The sequence below is a fragment of the Pyrgilauda ruficollis genome, unplaced genomic scaffold (genome assembly GCF_017590135.1).
Source record: "Pyrgilauda ruficollis isolate IOZ18807 unplaced genomic scaffold, ASM1759013v1 scaffold13, whole genome shotgun sequence".
Classification (NCBI taxonomy): domain Eukaryota; kingdom Metazoa; phylum Chordata; class Aves; order Passeriformes; family Passeridae; genus Pyrgilauda; species Pyrgilauda ruficollis.
Window position 1 is genome coordinate 2,861,008 of NW_024511432.1, and position 17,427 is coordinate 2,878,434.

A 17,427-nucleotide genomic window follows, 5' to 3' on the forward strand; every position below is an offset into this window, starting at 1 on the left:
TGCTCTGTGGAAGCTGAGCAGTGTTCCATGCCAGCAGAGAATGGGAACTGCTAAAAGCAGCAGAAATGTCCTGAGTGGAGACATTTGGGCTGGAGGCTTTTCAGGCATAAGAAGCAGCTACAGGATAAAACATGTTAGAGGAGTCCCATACTGAACAATGATTAGCTTTGGCACAAAAGATCATGAAGCAGCAGCAATCAGGAAGACTTCCAAAAGAATTCCCTCAACAAGACAAACATAAAAGGAATGAAAATCAGAACCAGGGAGCCACAGATTTCCAGAATATCTCACTGAACCAGAGATTATACATTAAAGTCAAAGAAAAAGAAAGAGGAATACAGTGTTTATACTTGGAAATAACACTGGGGAAAAAGCTGTACAAACCTCATTGTACTCAGTGATCCACCACAGCTCCCAGGCATTGCTCAGCAGTGACCAGAGCTCTGAGCAGCCATAGATCACTTTTTGGTGGCATGGGCTCATTTCTAGCCAGAACCCTCTAGAGATAACTAAGCAGGAGAGCAAAGAACAGCCACCCCAGGGAGCACGGCAAGTGTCAGTACTGAGCAGAGAAGAGACAAGAAGCTTAGTTTTATTTTTTGTGCGTAACAGACATTGTCCAAAAGCAAACTCATTTAAAAATCCCCCTGTATCACATTGCAGCACAGTCTTAACTCACTGTGCTTTTTCCTTCCCCAGAATTCAGCCTCTTAACTGTACTGGCAACAAGGGCCTTTCCTCATCTTCATCCCCTCCCCATGCAGCAGTCAGTCTGTCATGTGAACTTTGTAGAGGACATGCTGTGAGAAAAGCCTCCCAGCTGACAGAAATGAGTTTTAAAGCATCTTTGAACACAGACTGTTTAATACTTCTCCAACTCTACGGAGAGAGAAAAAGCTGCCAGGCTCCTGAAGAGCCATTGTTGTAGCATAAAAAACATTCAATTTGGAGGCACTTCTTTTAGGTCATGTTTCTTTTTTTCTCATTTTTACTTCTAAATGAAAGCCTGGCACAAGAACTGTATCTCTCCTCCCCCAACAATAGGTCAACAGCTCCTGTTGCTTCTCCTCTTGCTGTATTTACAGTCCTCTGCTTGAGATATCAACTTGTCTACTATAAATAGGATCAGGACAACCCTCAGAGCACTTCCACTCTGTATGACAGATAAACAGCATGAGCCTGAAACACTGAAGCACATTTTCCATCAACCATATCATCCACTTAACAATAAAAGGTGAATAAAAGCAACAAAAAGCGTATCCTTAAGCACAGCCAAAGTAAGGACTTTTTGGTCAAATCAAAGACTTCTTAAATACTACAAAAGATTACAGGGAGGTAAATTAGTACATCAGAACAGGGAAAGTAAGTCTTGAAGAATGTCTTTAAGTGGCAGTAGAGGGACACAGAAGCTAAACTTAGGCAAAATCCTTGAATCTCTAGGCAAGTATTTGGAAATACTATTATTGAAGAACTGGGAAATTAGTTACAAATAAAGTATTAGCCAAACAATCCTCTATCAGTGCCACTGCATTCACTGGAAAACAGAGTTAGCAAAGAGGATAAGAAGAGTTTAGGGAATGGCAGCTCAGATTTCACACACCCTCACTGGTGGATTCACAGCTCTGAAAGAACAATCTGATATCAGAGCTTCTGCTGCTCAACACTGGGATGAACCAGTGTGACCAGATGGAAAATTGTAGTGGTATCCACTCTGGCCTGCCAAGCACACTTCACTGAGGGGCAGGGTGCAATACAGACAGTACTCTGCTGGAGAACTCCTGTTAACATCAATTTACACAAAATGCTCATTCATGTACTATTCCCCAGGGAGGTTATGGAACAAGATGCACAGCATCAATAATATGAGCAGACAACAGAAATATGCAAGAGGGTGAAGGACCATGTGAGAGCAACATTCAGCAGTACAGGGCAGCTAAAGACAAAAGGTATTGTAAATTTATAGCAGTACATTATTAAAACAACAACAGATAAATTTGCAGCAATACCTCTTCTGCTGTTTTCCAAGTGATCTCACGGATACTTTGGTACCATTCAAAGAGTTCTTCTACTTTATCAGTTGCAAACTCAACACATGGATCTTCTGGATTCTTAGGTTCCAGAATGAAGACAAAAGGCTTTTTGTGTTTTCCTTGTGGCATTTTCACTGTCAGGAAATACCATAGCAAGGAATTTATACTGAAATCCAACAGCTCTTTTTCTAAGTTGTCGTTGTTGATTTATTGCAGTATTTAGTATTATCAAGTTTCAACATATTAATTCTGCTGGTTATATTAATACAAGTAGGTGTTTAAGGGGTTTGGGTTTTTTTGTTAAATCTCTCCTGCTTAAGACAAAAAAGTCTACTCAATACAGAAAGGTCAAGAGTCCATATATAAGCATCAGAAAATACACACCAACATTGTATGTATTGAGCACCAGGATGCCACGACACAGAGAGCCCAGTGGGTTGTCCTCAATGATCTGAAAAACATGAGTTAAATCTGACCCTAAATCTCTTGAGTGAACACATACAGGACATTAACAAATAATAAATGTGCACCATTAAATCTAATCTCAGCTTTACTGACAGCATGCTCACTATAATGTTTAAAAGCCTGTTTTCATATCTAAAAAACACACGAGAATCTCTTCAGTGAGAGAAGTCAAAACAAGACTACTTTGTAGTAGCTTCTGTCCTGCCACAACTGTTCCTTTTTCAACTCTGCTTAAGGTTACAATAACCAGGGGGGAGGAAATGTAATACTTGTGGTTTTCTCCAAAGACTTCTGGAAAATCATTGGAAGTGCTTCAGAAGAACATAAGAATTCAATGTTTTATTTTTGAAATTCAAAGATGTCAAAACTTATTACTGTTCAGTTCTGTTTTCTTTTGTTCAAGAGCTCTTTGTCCAAGACAGGGGAGCAGATTTTTTAGATTCTTTTGATAAACAGAATTGGTTTATGCATAAAAACTTGATAATGGAGAGCAAAACGACTAGTAACACTATTATATGTGTTTGGACATAATATTTACAAATAAAAAAATCATAAGACAGTGATTATACAGAAAACTACTTACGTTTCAGGCATATTATTGTTTAGCTAAGCTATGAAAAATCTAAACTGTTCATGATTTTTATTAGCAGGAAACAACGAGATCTCCTAAAGCCTCACCAATTCAGCTATCATAAAGTCATAGATATGTGGGGGTCCCTTCCAACTCCAGGTATTCTATCTCCTTAAATAGCTTTCAGCTTTTTTTTCCTGACAAAAATATTCAGCAGCAGAGAACAATGAAGAATGCATTCATCCCTCTATTCTGCTCGCTTAAACACAGCACATGGAATTGTGAGTGTATAAACCAGACTTCCACTTCAGTAGGTAGCCAAGGAAATGTAGCAAACCATCACCCTCACCTGATTTTCAAGCTCAGCAGAGTTATCAGATGACAGATCTTCAACATAATTAGATGGAAAATAATGTTGGACTTTCTCTCCATAATCCCCCTTCCACCTGAATTTAAACAGACAAGTAGAGAGAATGAAAAAAAAAAAGTTAAAGTGCTTCAAAAGGCCATTAATGAAGCAATAATCCCCAGAAATTGGTCATTAATACCCCATACTAGATTGTCTAGCTGCCTATCACCAAAAATATAAATGATGAAGTAGCTAAGAGCTCTAACAAAGCGATCATTAACTGTAGTAACAGATGATTTCAGAGGGATTACAGTTACTGTAAACTGCAATTAATGACTTAAGAGGCATTTTCCCCCTCCAGTACTAAAAATACTATTATGTGGTTGATTACCCTGTAGAAACTACAGGGAAACATTAGATTCCCAAGCTTTCCAAGCAATTTACAAGCCAGCTAAAAAAGAAAACCTGTTATGAAAGGAGATTGTACAGAGCACTAAAAAAAGTGGATTTGATTCCTGAGAAATGCTTAGCAGAGCAAGGACAGAAGAAGAGCAGTGATTGCAATGACTTCCCAGAACAAACAAATGTTCAGGAAGGATGGATGTATTATGGGAAAAATAGGGGATATACCAGACTATGGAGGTTCTGCAAGCTGGGGTTATTGCTGTGGGATAGAAAAATGAAAAAGACATGAAAGGAGAATTGAAGATAAGGAGATTTTGTGTTTGGGTTAGGTTGTTGTTTTTTTGGTGTTTTTTTTTTAATACACTGGCATAAAGATTTATAAGGGCACAGTCAATAAGCAGCAATCAGACAACAGGCAATTTTTAAAAACTATTACTCGAAGCTCATTTTTTCCTCCATCTAGTAAGTCACCAGAAGTCCTCCCAGGAGGAATCTTTGTCCTTACCAGCCTCCAGTTTCCTTTGTGACATTATGAATTAAAGCTCCTCGAGAGAAGCTCAATTCATCACTCCTTTTGGCTCTGTAGTCATACAAGGCTTTCACTGTTCTCTGAGGCTTTAAGAGAAACAGAGCAAAGGGGTCATCTGAGGGGACAGGTCATAAAATAATCAATAATGCAATCTTAAAACAAAAAAAAAATAGGGCAGATTGGATTTTTTGTGTTGTTGTTATGAAGCTTAGAAAACAAAATACTGAAGTTCCTGAGTGACATCTATTGGTGGAAGTAAGTGAAGCTACTTTGGTACTCTTCAAGAATCAGCTTGGAAAAAAGAGAAAAATAAAATATAAAGTCTTTTTTGGGTGCTGCAACATAATTAGGTAGAAAACATAAAACCAAAAATTTAAAAAAACCAAAGTGAAATATAAATCCTCTATTTTTATAACACGTTAGAGTTTTCAGGCTTAGGTGCCTACAAAAACTTCACTTCAAAACCCCATCAGCAATCCTGCTGGTCACACTTCCTTTAGGAAAACAAAGTTTCAGCAGGATGAGCTAAACCTTTATCTTGAATTTACTCCTATCCAAATGCTTCAGCAGCAATGCAAATTCACTGGTAAAAAAGACTAAAAAGAAAAAAAAGTTACAAAATTTACAAGTAGGTGATTTTCATGACAATTTACAAGTAGGCAGGCACTAGCAAGAATTACAGATAAGTAATGTTTGCTGGGACACTTTTTTTTAAAAACTGTATATAAAGGATAAAAACTCTAATAAATCATTAATAGACCAAAGGCACCAAATTTTTAGAGAAAGAATGTGAATAAACTCTGCACTTACTTGTGCATGCAGATCATGTCTGCTAATGGAACAAAAGTGCACAGACACCCACAAACACAGAAATTTTCATGTTGTACTTTCTTCCCATGAAGATGTGGCCTTCTCAAACTGAACCCTCTCACAGGTATTAATTTGGGGCCCCACAAACCAAATCACCTCCACAGACCCAAGAGCAGGAAGTGCCCAAATTCCCAGTCTGAATGAATCACTGCAGGATTTGCACACAAGCAAATGTGTGGGTACAAATTTTAACAAGAAGCTAGAAAAAAGTCACACCCTTTAAATTTCTGTTGTCCAGTCCCCCCTAAACCAAGCAGCCTGATGCTTTCAATTCTTTTTATTTCTGCCAACAGGAAACCAACAAGTCTAATTTTCAGAAGCCTACAGTAAGTGTGAATATCTCTCTTAAAGCATACCACTGTGGGGGTGATTTCACTGGGCTCCACATACATCTTGACTTCATAGAGGGAATTAATATCTTTTTCCTAAAAACAAGGAAGAAAAAATAATCAAGTTTCAGGAATCAGAAAGTTAATAAAGTACTTCATGTTTATTGGACATTTATTTCTGAAACCACCTTTTGACATCACACAGGCCAACAGAAGAGGAGGGAAGCCAGTCACTTCTGTTTTGCTCACTTCTACAGTTGAACATAACTGAAGATGAGTGTGTTATTTAATCTGTCTATGCCTCAGTTTAATGAACAGTAAAACCCAGTGAAACAGCAATACCTCGTAAAGGAATCTCTTAATCAGTCAAAAGATTTTTTGATTGTACTTTTCTGTGTGCAACCAGAAAAGAAAGACCTGCACTTATTATTTCTGTGTTACAGTACTTTAGTACCAGTATTGGTTTCATTATTAGATAACTCTACAAAATATACAAGAGTAATTTTTTTCATTTTATGCTCTCCTTGTGATTCCATCTGAACCCAGTCCTAAGAAACAAAACCTTTGCTATAGGCAACATTATAAAAAATCCTGAGGTCTAAAATCTTTTTTAGTCTCTTTTAGTCTCCCCAGAAAAAACAAAATCCTCAGGTTTTGATTTCTGCAGACCTGCCAAATGTAGTTTTCTACAGCTTCTAAAAGACATATACTTGAAAAGTGAAGACAGCACCTCAGGCTTTCCAAAGCAAAGCTCCCTCAAAATGAAACACATCCATCCAGAAAATAGCCCTTTATCCTCAGTTAATTATCCAGGCTCCTTGTTTAGTCAATGGCTAGAGACAAGTCTCTTGGGGAGATTTCCTCATGCTTATCTCAGAGTGAGCTTTCAGAGGTACCTTTTACTACAGAAGGCAGTGGGACTCTGTTCTTGAAATGTCCAGAGTGAGAGGCACAGCAGAATATTTCATTTTTTCTGAAGCACTTAGCTATTGGCATCTCCATGATCATTTTAAGATTAATGCCCACTTCAGCAATAGAAGACAGGGCCAACTGTAGGCAAGGCTATTATCAAAAACCCATTTTTGTAGTGCAACAACCCTCAGTACACAGTGAGGCTTCTCTAATCAAATCATGTGGAAGGCAAGAGTTGGCTTTTAATCAAAGATGAAGCTGTTCTTCACACCTTTGTGAGAGAAGTCAGTATAGCCACCTCAATTTCATAGAAAGTGACCTGCTTAACCTCCCCGAGATCCCGTACCAGAGCCAGAGCCCATCCCAGTCTATCCCAGTCTATCCCAGCCCATCCCAGCCCATCCCAGCCCGTCCCAGCCCGTCCCAGCCCGTCCCAGCACCGTGCTGTAGCGCTCCAGCAGCTCCTCTGTCACGGGGTAGCGCAGTTTCATCTTCCTGTACAGCGGGTGCTTCTCGTAGTAGGTCACCAGCTCCACCAAGCTCTCAAAGTAGGCCGAGGTGCCCAGCACGAAGTGCCGCCCCTCCTGCTGGATTCGGAAGTGCTTCACCTTCCCCTCCGCCCTGCGGAACAAGGACACAGCTGGGAAAGGGGTCAGTGCTCGCAGGCAGAGCACCAGGGCTCTGAACTGCACCACAGCTGCTTTGTGCACCTTCATCATGTGAAATGGCTTCTCTCTCTAACAAAACCTCTTCCATTCAATTATCATGGTTATTATAATAATTTATATAGTTATGGAAATCAGTTTTTAAAGAAAAATAAATATCTCTTATCCTTCAACACAAGGCTTGTGTTTGCACTGATAAATGCAGTAAAACCATCCACTGACAACCATCCCATCCAAAAAGACCCCTACATCCTTTTCAAGGTGCTGAAGTTTTGGTACTCCTTGTTTTCCCTGGTGTGAAATGGTTTTACTGAGATGCTGCAGCTCCAGTTACTTCAATGTCTACCTTGGTAACAGCAGAAAACTTCACCCCGAAGTACACAGGAGACTGGGGAACTTTGGACAACTTCAATACACAATAAGGCATGTAAGTAAGAAACTTTATATTTTGCTAAACTATGCATTTTCAGAGAAGCACAGTTTGATCTGAAGGCATGATGCAGAACATCACAATTCCATATATTTCATTAATGCTTTTACAAGAACCACAAAACTGTTCAAAACTATTTCCCCTGGCAAGAGGAACATTTCAGTTTTATAATAGGTCAGGATTTCTAGGGGAGAAGGACACAAAATCATTGATGAACCTGCACCCGCACTGCAGTTTTGAAGGAATCTTTGAAACAAAACTCTTTAGCAAAGAGTGTCAGGGAATGAAAGAAGGGTCACCCATAGTTCTGTATGGGAGGAAGGGGACAGCTGGTGCTCAAACAATCTTTATAAAAGCATAAAGGTTCAGGCCAGTCACAAATTAACTGTTGCACACACTCCATACATGGACCTGCTGCACAAATCAACCACGCTAATTATTCAAAGCTTGAAAGCAAGAAAAGCATAACTCTAAAAAGAACATTATTTTTTTTAAAAGATAAACCAGAATATTGTTGGGCTGCTAGGCAAGGTAGTCCTATCTGTCTTTTCTTACCTGAAAGTCATGGCAAAAGAATCAGGTTCATCTCTCTTTCTAATGAGAAAGGCTCCATCACGAGGAATTCGCATGAGCATGTCTTCTGCCTCACCCCGACTCAAGTTGTTATAGTACCAGCTGCAACAGTGAAAAGCCAGAATGGGCAAAGCATTACAAGGCTTGTCAAATGTCATTTTTTGAAAATAACAGACAGCGTTATTAACAACAGAGTTTCAAGCATTCTAAGAAAAATTATGCATTAGATTTTCCCCACCTTGGCACCTATGACAGCAGTTTATTACAAAACATTGTAAGACAGCAGTTTATTTTGGATTAAAGCATCAAGAATATATCAGAACAACTTGTCTGTCTGAAATCATAAAACATAAATCTGCATTTGTTCCTGAAACAAAGGCACTGCATCCTGCTTTCAGTCTGCCATTTGCTTTCCAGTATTTATTCCATTTTGACAGAGCAGATTTAAGATAAAGCCTAAACACAGACAAAAGAAAGACACCAGGGATTTGCATTTTTATTCAGAGCTTGATTTTATCTTTCACCATAGAGATGGACCTGTCTTGGATCCAATGTGTCTTCAGTGAAGCTGTTGCCACTTATAGTGGCAGCATAACTCCAGCTTATGCAGAAAGGCAGGAAAGTCTAACCCTTAAATTCTCCTTCCCCTCTCACTGGCCTCCAAAGTCATCTATGGGTGGTCAGTGACTCCCAGATCCCAGAGGGGCAAAAAAAAAAAAAGAATTTTAAAGTCACTGATTAGTATTTTACATGCAAAGATTTACTTTTGCCCACTGCGAAGAAAACAAAACAAAGGGCAGCAATAACAATGTTCTGCCAAAAAACAAGAGCAAGCTCTGCCCAGGATCCATGGCAGACAATTACCAGCTGGAAATAAACACCATGCTTAGCTCCTATCACATGGGGTGAAGTCAGCCTAACCAGCTCTGACAGGATGAGGTGGAGGGTGGGGTTAGGCAAATGTAGCTGTTTGGGCTCACTGCCCCAGGAACAGAGCTTCCAGATGGCACAGGCCATGATCACTTAGTTGCCAAACCACAGCCAACTACTAAACATCCAACCCAACCCACTGGGTGTTGTAAAACACTGCACAGACAAAGGAAGAACTGGCTCATTTCCACAGCATTAGTTCTCACTGAATCTTGCAGTTGCTGCTAGGAAATTTGCTTTCCCAGTGACCACTCTTTGTCGTGCCGTGTTCTCACAAAGTCATCATTCTCCCTCAGCATCTTTCAGGAAGCCTATTCCTCAAACTTCCATGGACAAGCAGCACTAACTGTGCTCCTGAATCCAGGGAATTTTCTATGCAAAAATCCCACCTAAAACAGGCAAGGACACTGACATGAGAGCAGTGCTTGGCTTCTATACGTACTCTTTTGTCTCATGAGGGCTGGGGTTGGGCACAGCATCTGTGAGGCGCAGCTCAAACTCAGCACATCGCAGGTGGTTCTCCTTGTAGTGTTGGATGAGATCATAGATGCTGTCAAAGGTGAGGTTGTCTGTCAGGTAGTATTTCACACTGTCCCCATCACTGGTGGAACGGATCCGGCAGTGCTGGACTCTGCCTGACCTCCTGCAGTAGCAGAGGGGGCATAAGGGAAATACAGGGTTTGCAACAGATTTTCTTTTTTCAAAGCATTTCCCCACGCATTCCTGGTCAATGACTTGGGGAGCTTGTGAAGAGGCAAGAAAGCTGTGTCATCTCATAAAACAGTCAAAGTAACAGGCAACAAACATTCTGACAAGGGAGGTTACAGGTCCAAAGATAGTACTTTTCAACTGACAGTAGTTTAAAATCTGGCATAAACTTAATCTGCAAAATTTGGTCTGACAGCTTTCTGGGTTAGAAATCCATCTGACACTATTCCTTATAACGTTCCAACCAGAAGAAAAAAGAAAACACCAAACCCAGCCAAACAAACTCCCATTAAATTTGCATGACAATGACCATACCAGAACGACAAGGTGTAGTCATCAGGGAAAGCTTCACTTTCCCTAACCAGGAATGTCCCATCCTTGCCACCCATTTCAGCACAATATTCCTGGAGCAGTTTCTCAGCAGTTGTTCTCCCCCCTTTCATTTTCCCGTGGAACCATTTCTCTTTTAAGTGCAGTTCAGTTCGTTTCACCTCCTAGACCAAAAAATAAGAATTTTTTATAGCACATTTCCATGACTTATGACTTTGAAACTAAGTACTTGTTATTGGTTATATATAATCATCTACTGTTTCAGGATTTCAGTTCTTCCTAGGCCTGAGCTCTCCAGCCAATCACCTTTGTAGTTATAATACCTGCTTTACCATCCACGGCAGCCAAGTAACACATTAATAACACAATACACATTAGTTCATTCTGCTTAGTTTGAGAATAGCAGTAATACTTAAAAGACTTAGTGCACACGTCAGCATTGGCATAGAAGTACTGAAGTTATATTTCATTGTCCTTGTACTCCTCCTTGCAAGTCCTCCACTAACCAAGGGAAAAAGTTATTTTATTAAAAATAAGGTTAACTAGAGTTGATCTTGGCAAGGACCCTTTTATAGTTTTTTATCCCCACATTTGTTATCTAACACAGAATCTCTAAAATTTCATCAGGATAAAAAATACACATCTGTAGACATTGAAAAAATCTGAAATAATAAAAAGAACGTGCTTAAACAATAAAACACAGCCATCACCTTGGATGAATCTTCATCAGCACTCTGTTCTATGTCATCACTGAAGGAAAGCTTTTCATCAGCAATAGCGCAGTAGTGCCGAGTCCATTTCTGAAAGTTGGGAGATATTAAAACAATTAACAGAGGGAAACTCACCACTCTCAACCACAATCTCAAAACAGGGTGCAACAATAAAAAAAATACTTTCTTCCCCTCATCCACACCTGTTCAACTGACAATGTTACTTACAGAAATATTAAGGAAATTCACGTAAATTTTCAGTATTACAGAATTGATTAACAACCTGTAGCAGATGTCATAGAAATAATACCTGTTCTATTGTGTCCCACATGTAAAGTTCTCCTTGTTGCTTCTTTTCTTCTTTCTTTTCTTCCAAGTTCACATCAATGTCTCCCTTCGGCCCCAGTTTTTTATGCTTAAAAACCAGAAAAAAAATCAACATTCATACACTCAGAGATAATCACACATAAAATTGGTCACAGTCTTTCAGCACATTCAGAGTTACTGGAAGTATCTCCCTCCATTGCACAGCCACCTTCTGTCATCATAACAGCAGCTGTTCCACAAGGAATAGGGCTGGAACTTTAAAATTTAGATCCCATTAATAAAAGTTAAAAAAAACTAGCAGAGGTATCATTGAAGCAGTGAAGAAACAAGTAGTTTGATAAGATCTCCCCATTCTTTGGAGAACAGAAAACATGAAGTGACACATACCAAGAAATAAGGATAAACAGGAATTCTTCTACAGAAAGCAGCACATAAGGAACAAAACTCAAAACAAAAGGAAAAGATAAGGAATTAAAATGAATGAGGAATTCATTTTTTACGAGAAAAATGAGCACAAGGGAAATCCCTTATGAAAAAAGGGGTCAAGTTCCACTTTCTTCAGAGAGTTAACAAAAGTGTCTCAAGGGGTCACAGGCAACATCAATTACTTAACTGCAGTTAATGATGGGATTAATCATCTCATATCAGGCCTCAACCACATTCAGTTCTGCACAGGCTACTCTTGGCTGATTTCAGTTTGACAGGCCTATCTGAAAAATCTCACAGGCCAGTGAAGTAGGTGTTGCCTCTGACTGTTTACTGAAAACATTTTCCAAACAAAAGCCAAACAACACAACCAGCACTGGCAGATGCTGATCTATTTAAAGACTCGTCAGTGCTCTTTTAGACAGCACAGAGTGATATGGATGTTCTCTTGTGCACACTCATGATAGTTTGTAATTCCCTTTAAGTCAGATCTGTCACATTATTATTAATCATGTGCCTATTGCAAGTCCCCTCTCTGCTCTGCACGGAAACAACAGTAAGTGTGGAGAGAACAAAAAAAATCCCCAAAAACTTAAGCACAGAAGTTTTCCACCTTATAGTGGGGTTCTGGTTTTTCCAGTCTTACATTCAAGAGCATATTCTTATACCAATCTACACTTATTTCTTCTATTCAGATGTCTAATACGTAGGATGCAATACTGTTACAAGAGCAAGAAAACAGAAACACAGACAAAAGTAATTATTATTTTACTACAGAGAACATAAGCAGACCTGAGATTCTTCACCAAATTTTGCCATTTGAAAAGTTCTACCACAGTTTCAATCTGAGAAATCTTTTGGTTGTGTTGTTGTTGCACATCAGAGCTCATAAAACACCTGCACTGCCCCCAAGGTCCCAGACTAACAGAGACTGCCTTCTCAGAGCAGTGCCTCTGTGTTTCACAAGTGGCTCACTAAACTGCATATTTAAATCACACTGAGTTAGCCAACACTCATCAGTTTGTGAAATCCTTACAACTTCAGTGTGCAGCCGCAAGAGCTTTGGGTTTCACTTGAACGAAAGTTAAGCCTTTGAAAAAAAATATACAGATCTATCTTCCTATTCAAGGACATACTTCTATCATTTTTAAGCAGGCCACATGGTGTAAAATGTCTGTGATGAACATCTGCAGCAGTGAACCCTTGCTGAAATTTAGCAGTGACATTTCAGGAGGTGGAAGACCTTTAGAAAAGAGCTGACGTTTGATCTGGCACTTGAACTACCAACACTTACTGCAAAGGAAACCAATAGGAAGCACTTTAATACAGAGTTTTACAGAACACTGTACATTACTGGCAAATGTAACCAGTAAACACTTCAAGCAAGGGGTTTCTTGAAACTAATCTGTGAAGTCAGGAACAGTATTTCAGGCTCCTGCTCTTATTCTCCTATTTTATCTCCCAGCACACAAAGCAAGTCTACCTTGATGATGATTTTTTCTTTCAGCTGGGTTGGTGATGGGAGCTGATCTGCACTGGCTTCAACAGGCTTCATCAAAAGCTGATCCCCAAACACTTCCTTGAACACCTTGGCCATGTGTCGCTGCTGCTCCACACTGCAGTGCTCTTCAATTGACAGAATCACTGGGTATCTTTGGAGGACAAAACCACGGTGAATGAAGACAATTTCTTTTTGCTGCAGCTGGCAAGGTAAGAAACACAACACCCTCCCTCAGCCCCCAGATAAGAGAAAAATATTTAAAGGAAACAAGGAAGACAAAAGGAAGATATAGACACAAAAAATAATAACAGATGTGCAATCACAGAGTTGCCAAGGTCAGAAGGGACCTGTGCAGGCCCATCTAATCCAAACCCCCTTCTTTGGGAAGGCCAAATTCCTAGGTCAGATCAGGTTGTTCAGAACTTCATCCAGCCAAGATTTGAATAACTGCAAGGACAAAGATCCCCTCCAAGCTTTTTGGGCACAGTTGCGCTTCTAAAGCACTATTATATGAAAATTTGTTTCTTCTCTCTTCAAAATCATGTCTGTTTTCCTTCACATGTACTCTGAGAGGAGTCGGAAATCATAATGCATCCCATGTTATGGTTGTCACTAACACAAAGTTCCCGTGCAGACACTGAGCCATGTGGGAAAATATTGCCTCTCTGTGTCCAAGTGGCAACATGGACCACTTGGAAAAACAGGAAAACAGGACAGGTTGATTTCTTTCCCAATTTTTCGGTAATATTTTTCCTGTCAAGGACATCTCAGCACAAGTTAAAGAAGGGCAGAGATGCAGATCTAAACTGATGTTACCAGTTCAGGAGACATGCTATGAGTTCTGTATCTTCTCAGCTAAGACCTTCCCTACAACAGAAACACCACGTGACAAACTATTATTTGTCAATTGTACCATTTTGTTAATTTTTTGTAAGATTTAAGACATACTATTAAGCACGTGGAGTTCCGCCTGCAACTTAATAAAAGAAGACCCAGAAAAGGAGCTGGAAACCACTTTAGGGTACTCACTATCTTCCTTAGCAACAAATGGTTATGCACTGGGACTCCTCCTCAAAACAGCATCTATTAAAGACCCACATGTGGCATTAAAGGCCAGCAGCCTTTAATGAAGGCTATAGAATCCATTATTCTCTGATTATTTTTGCTCTAGATTACAGAGAAATTAAGTTCAGAAAGGTCTAAGCACATGAAAACAGGCTGAAGGAAAATAAAGCTTACTCAGATGTAACAAAGGCATGGTCTTTGATTGCTTGCACTACATCATCGAATTTGATCTTTGTTGTCCGTGTCCATCCATGGTAAATGATGGGTTTCCCATCAGGACCATCCCAGCAATCCACTAGGAAACACAAGCAATGGGAAAAGTAAGAGACCAGGTAGCCCTTTAAATTACTCTGGTAAAAAGAATAAATCCAAAACTTCAGTGTTCTATATACTTATTTATACATCTTAATATTCTAATAAACATTCCATCAGAAGAATTTATTCTCTCACAGAAGAAACTGAGTTTACTTAAAAAAGAGCAAGACAAATAAAATACATTACAAAATGTTCCCAAAGCATTATTGTGTGGGAATCTGGAAATAAGAGATTCAGGCAACAATAGTGTCAATCTACTAGTTTACAGTAATTTTCCAGGGATAAATACACTCCAACAAGTGACAAGCTGAGAGCTTCTGTCTTTTGTTTGTTTCAACCCTGAAACTCTAATTTGAGATACATTTTGCATTAGTCAAATAAACAAAATGAAATTGAAGTGAAAATTCTCAATAAGGAACACAAGTACAGAGCTGCAGACACATACACAATTGCTGGAGAACAAAGACATTAACTGATTTACAAGCAAGTTAAACAGGATGACAAAAGGCACAACATCACAAAAATCTCTGTGCCTTAGGTTTGTCTGTATTACAATGAAGGAAAATAAACTATCTATGCTATACAAGTATTCCAGCTTAAATCCTGAGCTTTCATATGTATTCAGGATTGAATGTTTGGTGTAAAGTGAGAGGAGATTTAGGAAGACTCTCTTAAAACTGCCTGAGAACAAGAATCAGAGGAAGTGAATGAGGCATTGGTGAAACATAAGAAAAACAATTTAGGAATCAGTGATTTTTATATGACTAACTTCAATTTCAGAAAGCAAACAGTTCTTGATTTCAGTTCTTTTTTCTTTCTTGATAAACAGGGGAAACTACTTGTACAGACCAAATGTTAGAAACCACTCCATAAGCTCTTTACTCACACTCAATGCATCGACATCCCATCCTGAGGCACCTGATGTAAGCCTCTGTGGAGGATTCACTGCGAAGCTGGTCTCCTGTCAGGTATCTAAGGAGAAAAAAAAAAAAGTTAAAAAAGACAGGCAGCCGATTTCAACCAGTTCTCACTCACTCACTGGGTGACATTTTGCCTCCTGTTATGGAAAATGTATGGGTTGATTTTTCTTGTTGTTGTTTTGTTATTGGTTTGTTTTGGTTTTTCTAATTCTGATGGAAGAACCAAACTTTGCTGAACTTGACGCTATCAGGTTTTTGAACAGACCAAATTACAGCAGGTTTAAGGCTCAATCTATATAGCAACCAACCCTGACATCCTTCTAGAGAGCAAATCACGAGCTTTGAAACCCACCTAAACCTCATCATGCTCATGCATGAGCACGTGGGAGGGATGTGGAAGGTATTTAGAGTAATATCAAAATACACCTGTATGCTATATCCATATCCACTTTATTGCATTCCCTGCATTGTTTTATTTGTTCATCTCTCCTCCCTCTCCTTACACTGCCAGGTAAATGCCAGATAAGCAAATCCCCTTCATTTGAAGACAGTTCAAACTCATCATCACATGCTTTGACAATTAATGAATTCTGACATGAGCACAGTGAGGCTGTTGGTGCTTGGAAAAAAAGGAAGCCCCTCCAGTAACTTAAATTTTTGAAAGCAGAGAGGCTTTCAGAACAGTTTCAACTCAATACTTTATATTTTTTACCAAGACTTGGGTTTTCTGGAAGTTGAGTTATATCACAAAACCTGTAAGATCTTACGAGAAGGGGAAAAAAGAGTCACAGAAACTCCATTTGCCACATTTAGGCCACACTGTAGGAAGGTTTCACACAACCACACAGCACATTTCTGGCATAATTTACTGTCTCTCTCACATTCCTACATTTCTTTGACCTGGGATAGACAACAGGACTTTTGGTAACTTACGTGTTATGAGAGGAGGAAATCCAGTAGTGGGATAAAGGATTATTCATGTCCTGTACATCTATTGAATCATATTTCTCATCCCAAATACTGTTTTCTTTTGCAAATAGGTAAGCGAGGAACTACAATACAAAGAGATGGAATTTAAACATTTTTACCCTGTGAGAAAACAAACCCAGCAATGCAGCAAGAGGGAACTACAGGTCCTGCCACCCAGTGAAAATTCTGTGAAAGAAGTCTATGAGAACTGCTACAAAGCACCATTATCTCACCTCATCAACAAAGAGGAAAGGTTCAGCAGTTTCTCTCATAGTGTCATCAATAAACTTTGTCATTCGTTCTCGGACTTTATTGAGATCCTGTGCCCAAGATTCCTTCAGATAATTGCAATACAGTAAAAAAAAATAAAATTGAGAAGTGGTGTTATTCAGTACAAAAATCAAACAAGAAACAGAGAGATCTACAGAGAGACACACACTATGTAAGTACATATGGGCATTGACAGGGAGAAAAAAGCTGGCCTCCTTGGACATGCCTTAACTATAATCTCTCTCATTTCTAAGTGCCTTAGAAAACATCCTTTGAAAACAGTGAAACTGGGAGAAAAAGAAAGTAGCAAGCTTACACAGGAAGTGTAGGTCTCACTTTTCAATCACATTTGCAAACCTGGAGCTCAGCAGTGCCTAGCAAATATTGCACCATTTTTTCACATGGAGTCTGTGATAAATCACATTACAGAAATCCATGAAGACACAGTTCCAGTCCCTGCCTTCATCCTTATCTGCTTGCTGGCACACGACATCTAACTGGTTCCATTCAATAGGAAATTACCTTTGACTGCAATGCAGGCATGCAGCAATGTGAGAGCTGCAAAAATGGGGCCGTGGCCAAGGCATTACCCCAGTGCCCCTCTGGTGACAGCAGTGACCAGACCAGGCATTCATCTCTGACTGCACACAGCATTTACTTCTAACCTTGTCTGTTTATCTACATGACTAAGTGGAAGCTTGTTACAACCTTATTTACTTTGCCCTCCCTCATGTCCTCTGGGGCACCTTCAGAGGCTTTATATAGATGAAAAATAATAGTTCTTGTAGACTTCAGTGGCAACAAAGGAGAAATCTTTCCAAGGCCCAG

General features: G+C 39.4%; 1 protein-coding gene across 3 annotated transcripts in view; it reads right to left on the reverse strand.

The window, feature by feature from the left end:
* PLCG2 (phospholipase C gamma 2) overlaps window positions 1-17,427 on the reverse strand; it is a 56,269-nt gene that overhangs the window by 13,137 nt on the left and 25,705 nt on the right. For all 3 annotated transcript variants that reach the window (XM_041458919.1, XM_041458920.1, XM_041458921.1), the window contains 16 exons: window positions 16,563-16,664; window positions 16,294-16,412; window positions 15,327-15,412; window positions 14,300-14,420; window positions 13,043-13,211; window positions 11,117-11,221; window positions 10,807-10,896; window positions 10,082-10,260; window positions 9,501-9,701; window positions 8,111-8,230; window positions 6,901-7,081; window positions 5,576-5,644; window positions 4,326-4,435; window positions 3,416-3,512; window positions 2,415-2,481; window positions 2,007-2,164 (listed from right to left, as the gene is read on the reverse strand). In XM_041458919.1, coding sequence (XP_041314853.1) covers window positions 2,007-2,164; window positions 2,415-2,481; window positions 3,416-3,512; window positions 4,326-4,435; window positions 5,576-5,644; window positions 6,901-7,081; window positions 8,111-8,230; window positions 9,501-9,701; window positions 10,082-10,260; window positions 10,807-10,896; window positions 11,117-11,221; window positions 13,043-13,211; window positions 14,300-14,420; window positions 15,327-15,412; window positions 16,294-16,412; window positions 16,563-16,664 — 1,974 coding nt within the window. The remainder of the gene's footprint in view (window positions 1-2,006; window positions 2,165-2,414; window positions 2,482-3,415; window positions 3,513-4,325; window positions 4,436-5,575; window positions 5,645-6,900; window positions 7,082-8,110; window positions 8,231-9,500; window positions 9,702-10,081; window positions 10,261-10,806; window positions 10,897-11,116; window positions 11,222-13,042; window positions 13,212-14,299; window positions 14,421-15,326; window positions 15,413-16,293; window positions 16,413-16,562; window positions 16,665-17,427) is intronic.